Source organism: Lipotes vexillifer, unplaced genomic scaffold, assembly GCF_000442215.2.
Source record: "Lipotes vexillifer unplaced genomic scaffold, Lipotes_vexillifer_v1.1 scaffold1329, whole genome shotgun sequence".
Classification (NCBI taxonomy): domain Eukaryota; kingdom Metazoa; phylum Chordata; class Mammalia; order Artiodactyla; family Lipotidae; genus Lipotes; species Lipotes vexillifer.
The window spans coordinates 182,355-191,347 of record NW_006797566.1 but is presented as its reverse complement, the minus strand read 5'-3'; the positions used below and the strand labels follow the sequence as shown (position 1 = coordinate 191,347).

The following is an 8,993-nucleotide window of genomic DNA, read 5'->3' as shown; positions in this document are numbered from 1 at the left end:
CCTGCCTCTTCCCCTTCCCTCCACTCTACTAGCTTTTTCTTTCTTAAACGCACCTCAGGGAGAATTGGAATCAGAGGTGGGGTTTCACACACCGCTCCCTCAGCCTGAAACAACAGTCCCTCTTTGGGGACTTTCACTTGATTAGTTTTCATCTGTCGCCTCCCAAGAAAGGGGTTTCCCTAATCCCCACATTCTTTCTCCAGTGGTCATTTTGCCTCATTGGTTTCCTTCGTAGCCATCATCCCAACTGGAATCACCTTGTGCACGTTTCGTGTGTGTCATTTTTCCTTCCGAGTGTAAGCTCTGGAAGAGGTAGCAGAGACCTCATGCACCTTGCTCACTGCTGTATGCCCAGGGCCTGTCCTGGTGCCAGGTACATATAGCAGCTCAGTAAATGTCTGTCGAATGAATGATAAAACTTTTCACATAGCCTGTGTCTCCATCTTCAGGACCTGACTTCAGCCCTGACTCGGAAGATCACGCTGAAGACGCCACTCATCTCCTCCCCCATGGACACTGTGACAGAGGCTGACATGGCCATCGCAATGGCTGTGAGTTGAGCACCTGGGTGGGGACCCCAGGGCCAAGAGGACGGAGTGGGGTGGGCGTCAGGAGGAATTGGAATCAGAGGCGGGGTTTGCAGAGTGAGGAGGGTTGGCCCCCTGGCTCTGACCATTCTTCCCTTCAACCCCAGCTGATGGGCGGTATCGGTTTCATTCACCACAACTGCACTCCAGAGTTCCAGGCCAACGAGGTGCGAAAGGTCAAGGCGAGTACCAGGCCCGTCATGAGAAAGAAGATGCCCTCTGGCAGCCTCCGCCTCACAGGCCCTCCCAACCTCCCATTGCCAGCTCTGCGGGCCGGTGCGCTCCCTGGCTGGTGGCTGTGGGGTGTTGTCTGCCCTTCTCCACAGTGGGAGCGCAGGGCTCAGCCCTCGTTTCCCCACTGGCCTCTTGCCCCATGGCGGGCCCTGGCTCCCCTGTGGCACAGCCAGGAGACCCTCGGCCCCCTGTGGCCAGACTGTACACACCTCCAGCTTTCTTCCAGCCTTTTCCTTCCCCTGTCTCTGCCCACAGAAGTTTGAACAGGGCTTCATCACGGACCCTGTGGTGCTGAGCCCCTCGCACACCGTGGGTGACGTGCTAGAGGCCAAGATCCGGCATGGCTTCTCTGGCATCCCCATCACTGAGACGGGCACCATGGGCAGCAAGCTGGTGGGCATTGTCACCTCCCGAGACATCGACTTCCTTGCCGAGAAGGACCACACCACCCTCCTCAGTGAGGTACCCGCGGGGCAGGGAGAGCATGGCTGGGGCAGAGAGGACCGCACGTCCCGGGACCTCAGGCCGGTGCCTGTGACCAGGGACCAGAGGGAGGCCTGGCTCCCTTCTCTCTCACCTGCCAACCTGCAGCCAAATGTTCCTTGCCCCACAGGTGATGACACCGCGGAATGAGCTGGTGGTGGCTCCAGCGGGTGTGACACTGAAAGAGGCAAACGAGATCCTGCAGCGTAGCAAGAAAGGTACCAGGGAGGAGGCGGAAAATGCAAGACCCCCCCCCTCCCCCAGCCTGGCTCACTGTACCCCAGAGCCCCCTGTTCCTTCACAGCCTTGCAGGTTGTCCCTGCAACTAGGCTGGGCCTCAGGGAAGGTTTGAATGACGTCAGGCTGGAGCGTGACTTCTGAGGTCTTTTTCCTGGCTCAGGAAAGCCCATCCCTTATTTGGCATCTTCACAGTATATTTCTCAAAACGACTAGTCCTGTGAAACACTCATCATGAAAAAAGGGCTCCGTGTTCTTATAAGTCTGAAAAATGCTGTTTTTCGGTATTCCCCATCTTGCATAAAGAATTGTACGTTACTTTATCAAAGGCTCTGAGAATTCTTGCAGTTAAATTTATTTGACATTGAGGCTGTTGACATAATATTCATTAGGTCCCTGTGGGACCCACTGGGAAATGCTCCCCTGACCCATACTGGATTGTTTTCTGGGGTGGTGATGAGCAGGACACACGTTCCTACCTGCAGGATAGCCTCGTGTCTGTGCCCTAGCTAGGAGTTTTTTGACCACTGTGGCCTGTGGCCCTTCAGGGGAAAGGCTGCCAGTGCTCAGGGGCTGCCCACTGAGCCTGGCCAGGCCACAGGGCAGGAAAAGCTCCAGGAACTGGGTTTCTTTGCTTCCTGTTCCTTGGGCAGAGAGCCAGGCCCCTAGGAGCGCATCCTGGGTGGGTGCTGTCACCTAGTGGTTGGTTTGGGTACTGCAGTGGAATCTCTGGCCTGGTCCATTTTCATTCTCACTATCCCCCTACCCCACCCTCAGAAGCCTGCTCCTTCAACTCACCCCTGCGTTCCTTGTCAGGGAAGCTGCCCATTGTCAATGATCGAGATGAGTTAGTGGCCATCATTGCCCGCACTGACCTGAAGAAGAACCGGGACTACCCTCTGGCCTCCAAGGATTCCCACAAGCAGCTGCTGTGTGGGGCGGCTGTGGGCACCCGTGAGGATGACAAATACCGCCTGGACCTGCTCACCCAGGCGGGCGCCGACGTCATAGTGCTGGTACGGACACTGCCCTGGAGCAGGGGCTGTTCAGTAGAGTTGAGGCTTATGAAGACCAGGTTCACCTCTAATTAAGCCCGGGGTCAGAATTGAGAGGGTCGCTGGTACTCTGACAGCTCAGAACAAACTGTGGACCCCTCTGGGGGCCCTTCGCACTCATAACTTGGCCCCAGTAGTTACCACTCACATTCAGTGAGCACCTCCCACTTGCCAGGCGCTGCACTAAGGCGTTTATGCAGATGAACTCAGTTAGTCCTCACAACAGCCCCCTGAGGTACAATCACCATGCCCACTTCTCAGAGGGGGAAACCGAGGCTCAACAGGGTAAGTAATTCTGTTTGGTTCGTGAGTTGGTGGGAAGTGGATACGACCGCAGGCACCATCTCTTTGCTGTGAGAACCAGTCCATATTGTGGGTATGAAAGGGCTTTGTCTGCTGTGAGACTGTATGTTAGTGGTGCTTAACCTTTGGGGGAAGGCAGGCCCCTTTGAGACTTGGCCGAGAACTGTCCGTTGTCCTCCCAGAAAAAGAAAAAGGTGTATTCTCATATATCTTTGATACAATTTCAGGATTTGTCCACTTAAGACCCCCTCCCTCAGTGAGGATTCTCAGCCTCCAAGCCTAAGCCTCCAAGCCTAAGCTGTTGCCCTTCTCACAGGACTCATCCCAAGGGAACTCTGTGTATCAGATCGCCATGGTGCACTACATCAAGCAGAAGTACCCCCGCCTCCAGGTGATTGGGGGGAATGGTGAGTGCTGGCCCTTGCCCCCTCACTGTGTAACCTTTCTCTGTCCTTTGGCATTCCCTGGTGATGGCATCGCTCTTGGCATGGAGGGGCAGGGAGCTGAATGAATGGGCTTTGGTCACCGTAGGTGAAGGGGAGGTGTAGACTGGGATTCCAGGAAGCCCCCGGGCAGGGCAGGGGCAACCCATCCTCACACTGTTCCTCCTCTCTCACTCCCCCTCCCCCACAGTGGTGACAGCAGCTCAGGCCAAGAACCTGATTGATGCTGGTGTGGACGGGCTACGTGTGGGCATGGGCTGCGGCTCCATCTGCATCACCCAAGAAGGTGGGTGTCAGTAGGAGAGTGAGTGACTGCCACTTAGAACGCCCCAGTCGCCCTCCACAGGCCCTGGGGCCTCAGTCTCGCTCCACAGATGCATGCAGAGAGCTCACTCAGCCAGGCCCCTTTCTGGGATGGTGGGTTCACTGGTGACCCAGGCTCAGACTCTGCCTGTCTAGCCCACTGACTTGGGGGGAGGCAGGTGTAAGATGAGGTTACCATGAGTTTGGGGTGTGTGCCAGTCTGCTTCTCAGATTCTGGTCAAGGAAGTCCAATCTGCAGGCCCAAGACTGGTGTATCTGGCCCCTTGGTCATGTCTGGTCATGTCTCCCAAACGCTGAATGACCCATTTGGTCTTCTCTGCCCAAAACATCTTCCCAGTTTGGTCTCTAAGCCTCTGCTTTTAACTGTCTACCTTCGCATTAGCTGACCCCTGAGGTGAGATGTGGGCCTTCTCCACAAATTAACAAATGTTAATTGAGGACCTACTGTGTGTCAGGCGTTGTTCTAAACCTTGGGGTGCAATAAGAACAAAACAAACAAAGGTACCACCAGAGAAGTCTTCTTTTCTCCTTTATCCAGCCTTGCATCCATCCTTAGATAAGTGGTGGTTCCTTAGAATTCTCGCTTAGAAATGTAACACTTAAGGACCTTGGACAATTAAACTTAAAGAAATGCGAGCCAGTATCCCAAAGGAGGCTGTGAGTACCTAACTCTAGTAAGTTTGTAAGGGAACTAGTGCCTGGAGAGAGGTGAGGCTGAGGCCAGTACTGATGCTGCCGCCGGAGTCCCCGTAGTGCTCTTGCAGGTGGGGTGGTCCAGGTTCCTGGCGTGCGTTCACCTAGTGTTATTTGCTGCCACTTATTTTTTTTGCCACATTAACGTCCAGCCCTGTGCCTTCTCCCAAGTGGAGGCAGGGCACAAGGAGGAAGGGGCCTGTGCTGCACCTGGCTCCCGTCGCTCTTGACACCTTTATCTTGTGTACCGCCCCCAGTGATGGCCTGTGGTCGGCCCCAGGGCACTGCCGTGTACAAGGTGGCTGAGTACGCCCGGCGCTTCGGGGTGCCGGTCATAGCCGATGGTGGCATCCAGACCGTGGGGCATGTGGTCAAGGCCCTGGCCCTTGGTGCCTCCACAGGTGAGGGGCAGGTCTGCCGGTGGGGGGCGGTGGGAGGGCCACGGGGCGAGAGGCGATGACCGCCCGCCCCCTGCAGTGATGATGGGCTCTCTGCTCGCTGCCACCACGGAGGCCCCCGGCGAGTATTTCTTCTCGGACGGCGTGAGGCTCAAGAAGTACCGGGGCATGGGCTCGCTGGACGCCATGGAGAAGAGCAGCGGCAGCCAGCAGCGCTATTTCAGGTGCCTGCCGCCGCCCTGGCCCCGGGCGCGCGGGCCCCAGCGCCTCGGGCCCACCCGACTGCCCGAGGTGGCACCCACATTACAGTTCTGGAACCCAAGGCACAGGGCCCAAGTTGCAGACCTGGGGTGGCGCCGGGGCCCCCTGACTCGGAATCCATGCTTATTTATGCTGTAGCTCGGGGAGCGGCGGCTTTGGGGGTCCTTCTGGGTGGTAGCCCTTCTGCTGGTACCCTTGAGAGGTGGGGTGGGGTGCCCTGAGCCATGGGTGGCGGGGCTCAGTCTTCCCGCCTTCCGTGCAGCGAGGGAGATAAGGTGAAGATCGCGCAGGGTGTCTCGGGCTCCATCCAGGACAAAGGCTCCATTCAGAAGTTCGTGCCCTACCTCATAGCGGGGATCCAGCATGGCTGCCAGGATATCGGTGCCCGTAGCCTGTCTGTCCTGCGGTGAGTGCTGTGACTAGAGGGGCAGCAGGTAGGGGGCAGCAGGGAGGCTCCTGGTGCCCCCGTATTTCCCATTTCCTTTCTCTGTCTCTGTCTCTGTCTCTGTCTCTGTCTCTCTCTGTCTGTCTCTCCTCCACCCTTGGTGCCCCTGACCTGCACCAATTCCCTGCCTGCAGGTCCATGATGTACTCAGGAGAGCTCAAGTTTGAGAAACGGACCATGTCAGCTCAGATCGAGGGTGGTGTCCACGGCCTGCACTCGTAAGTGTGGCAGCCTCCTTGCCCCAGCTGGCTGGCACTGGGTCAGGCAGGTGGGGCCATGGTTCAGAGGCTGAGCCGAGGTCTCAGGGACCCCAAGGACCATCTGCACCAGGGATGGAGGCTGCTGCAGGATGACCCCTATCACCCTCTCCTACAGGGCCCAGCCCACCCTTGAACCCTGTCCTTTAGTCCCCATGCAGGCAGGCCCTCCCATCCCCTCGGGCACCTCCCCCGAGCCGGGCATGGGAGATGCGGCCTCTAGCCCCTCCCGGGCTCCCCAGCCCTTGCTTGCTAAGAAGCTTGGTGGCTGGTGGCAGGGGCTGGCGGTGCTGGGCTCTGGCTGGTGGCGGCACCAGGCAGGCAGGTGGAGGCTGGGGGCATGAGCCCTTGGCGGGGAGAAGGGCAGAGAGACAGATGCCAGGGCCGGCGCTGGGACGACCGTGGGCGGGGGCAGTGCTAGTTGGCAGCAGTAGTTGCAGGCATGCGGCCCCGCCCTGGTCGAGAGGGCCTGTCCCCCCAGGCATAGGCGGGCATCTAACCTGTGTCTCTTTCTGCCCCATCCTCCCGTAGCTATACCTTTCTGCCGTGTAAGTAACCGCGCTGCCCGGGCCAGGCGTAGAGTAGAGCAGGGGCAGTCTGGGTGGGGCCTGGGCTGGGGCGGGGTGTTGGGTTGGGGGCGTGCTGGGGTGTAATCATGGGACATGGGCCCTAGTACTAGCATCATGCTGGGGGCAGCTGGCGGTGGCCCCTCCTCCAGAGGAACCATCCCCTCCCGGGGTGCAGAGAGATGTTCCTGACCACAGGCCTGAGGCTGTCCTGTCTTGGACTGGACCCAGTGACCACAAGGGACCTAGGCCACAGTGCCTTCAGGGGTGGGGTGGAGACGTGGGAAGCAGAGGCTCAGATTGGCCTGACCTTGCTCTGTGAGGATGGGCCATGCCTTCCTGAGCTGTCTCTCCACCCCGGCACTGAGGACAGTCCACCAGCTGCGGCTGTGGCCAGAAGGAGCATGGCTGTCCCTGGGCCTGGCATGGTTCTTCCGGGAGCCTTGGCCTGAGGCAGACAGAGGCACGTGGCCTGCTTCTCATTCCCTCCCACCCCCTGTGGCTGAGAGGCAGAGGCTTCTGCAGCTCAATGCCTCTCCTGAGTCTGGGGGCCACCCGGCGGCCCAGGGCTGGCCTGGGCAAGGGGGTCTGGGGTGGTGAGGTCACCTTCCCGCATACCCACTCTCAGTTTCCCTCTTGCCTTGTGCCCACAGTTATGAGAAGCGGCTGTACTGAGGATGGTGGTGGAGGCCCAGGCGGCGGAGGGGTCATGCCCCAGGGTCCCCCTTTGGGTACAGCCTCCCTCCATAACTGAGTGGTCCACAGATTTGCACTACTGGTTCCCCAGCTCCTTTCCAGGGAGAGAGGCGGGGAGGCCCTGAGGGTCTGCGGCCCCTCCCTGGGCTTCCCCCCTGCAGAGTCAGGACTGCTCCCAGGCCCGGCTGCCCTGGGAGCCCCCAGGGTTCCCCCTTCTTCAGTCCCCCTGAGCCCAGCCAGCCTGGGCTCTCAGGCCCTGCGCCTGCCTCAGGTCTTTCTTGCTGCAGCCTGCTCCGGCCCGGCTCCCACCCCTGGGACACGTGGCCCCTCCTGGCTTCTCCTGTAGGGCACCTCCCTCCCTAACCCCCATCCCAGAATTGGTGCTCTCCTGGCCCTGCCTCTGGCCCCTTCCTGGGCTGCTGCCCCCCTCAGCCATGTGGCACTTCTGGGCTCCTGACCTAGGCCAGAGGGAGGTCTCTGCCCCCTACCCCTGGCTCTGGACTATCCAGGCCCTGCTCCTCAGGCCGCCCCATCCCTGGACCTGGGGAGGAGGCTGCCCATCATTCCTGACTCACCCCCATCCCCAGGTGTACCGTTCCTGCCCTCTCCTCTCAGCTGCAGTTGAAGGCTTTAACTTTGCACACTTTGGGGTCACAGTTGCGTCATTGTATGTTAAATAATCTGAATAAATCAAGAGGTTTCAGCGCCTCCGCCATCCTGTCTCTGTCCCTTGTCCACTGGACAGCTAGCCCCTCCCCTGGTGGTAAGCTGGAGCCCAGAGCCCCATCAGAGCCGGGCCGCGGGGGGCGCCAGGCCGAGCCTCCCTGGGAAGGTGGTGAGAGTGCTGCAGCACTCCAGGGGGTGCTGGCGCAGGTGCGCCGCGTGGCACGAGGTCTCCCAGGCCTGCGCCCACACCGGCTTGCCCAGCTGCTTCCAGCTGGCCAGCAGCTCCTGCAGGCAGGCCCTGTCGCAGAGGGGGTCATCGTGGCAGTAGAAGACTAGCGTTGGGGGCCTCGTGGGCGGCTGCCAGAAAGCGCTCCCCGCAGCCTCGTAATGTCAAACGGTGCAGCCCGCGCGCAGGTGGAAGTAGAACATGGCTGTGGCCCTGACCACAGCGGTCTCGTCAGCGGAGACACACCTGTGGGTACCAGGGAGAGGGGGCTAGTGCCCACTGTCATGTGTGGCTCCCGACCCGCCTTCTGGCGGGGACAGCACTGACACGTGGGCTGCTGAGTATCCCTAGAGTTGGGGGTCCTGGGATGTTCACGTTGCCTTCTCTGCCTCTGTTTTAGTTGGGCAGCGGGCACCCAGCTGTCCCACCAGGTACAGACACCATTCGGGGCAGAAGCAAGGAAGATGGCCTGGGAATGCTCTGGTGGCAGGAAGCAGAGGGGGCAGGAGGCCCTAGTTGTGGGTAGTGAAGAGCTGGAAACATCCCCATGACTGCCAGGGAGGGGCTCCCTCAGCCCACTCTTGGCATCCTGGGCTGGTAACTGCCCTCTCCCGGGCCCTTCCTAAAAGAGCCACGTGGTCTGGAGGCAGCCTCTCTCTGTGGCATTTTCCAGCTTTGTGGCATCTTCAGGGACAAGAAGGAAAGTGCTGGACCGTTGGGTGGGTTCAGAACTGGTTCAGCAATGGCTCCAGGAGTTGTTGCAAAGTGACTGGGTCATTGAGAGTCCCCAGAGGCCTTGTGCCCTGGAATCTGGCCTTGGTGAGCACCTAGGAGTCTGAGGTGACCCAGCTGGGTGGGAGAAGGATGTCTGGATACCAGGGGATTGTAAAAGATGAGAGGGGATGGACCAGAACGAGGCCAGGTTTCATGGTTTGTCTTGCACACTGCTTTACAAAAACCATACAGGAAGCAATTTGACCAGCAACTGAGGTGGAAAAGATCTAAGGATTTTTAGATAAGTTCCCAGTCACTCTGCCTGAGTTTTCCTTTTGAACTAGATGTAGTCGGTCAATTAGAGCTGAGGAATAGAATGGGTTACTTTGTAACAATGACCTTCCT

General features: G+C 59.1%; 1 protein-coding gene across 4 annotated transcripts in view; it reads left to right on the top strand.

The window, feature by feature from the left end:
• Positions 1 to 7,693, top strand: part of IMPDH1 (inosine monophosphate dehydrogenase 1) — a 17,911-nt gene extending 10,218 nt beyond the window's left edge. Inside the window, exons 4-15 of one of the 4 annotated variants that reach the window (XM_007469675.1) lie at positions 450 to 551; positions 695 to 769; positions 1,077 to 1,283; positions 1,435 to 1,522; positions 2,358 to 2,557; positions 3,216 to 3,306; positions 3,533 to 3,628; positions 4,617 to 4,760; positions 4,837 to 4,981; positions 5,281 to 5,424; positions 5,598 to 5,681; positions 6,940 to 7,693. In XM_007469675.1, the coding sequence (XP_007469737.1) occupies positions 450 to 551; positions 695 to 769; positions 1,077 to 1,283; positions 1,435 to 1,522; positions 2,358 to 2,557; positions 3,216 to 3,306; positions 3,533 to 3,628; positions 4,617 to 4,760; positions 4,837 to 4,981; positions 5,281 to 5,424; positions 5,598 to 5,681; positions 6,940 to 6,961 (1,398 nt within the window). In that variant the 3' untranslated portion in view covers positions 6,962 to 7,693. The remainder of the gene's footprint in view (positions 1 to 449; positions 552 to 694; positions 770 to 1,076; positions 1,284 to 1,434; positions 1,523 to 2,357; positions 2,558 to 3,215; positions 3,307 to 3,532; positions 3,629 to 4,616; positions 4,761 to 4,836; positions 4,982 to 5,280; positions 5,425 to 5,597; positions 5,682 to 6,939) is intronic. The other 3 variants (XM_007469676.1, XM_007469678.1, XM_007469677.1) reach the window with 3 other exon arrangements.
• The last annotated feature ends 1,300 nt before the right edge of the window (positions 7,694 to 8,993 follow it).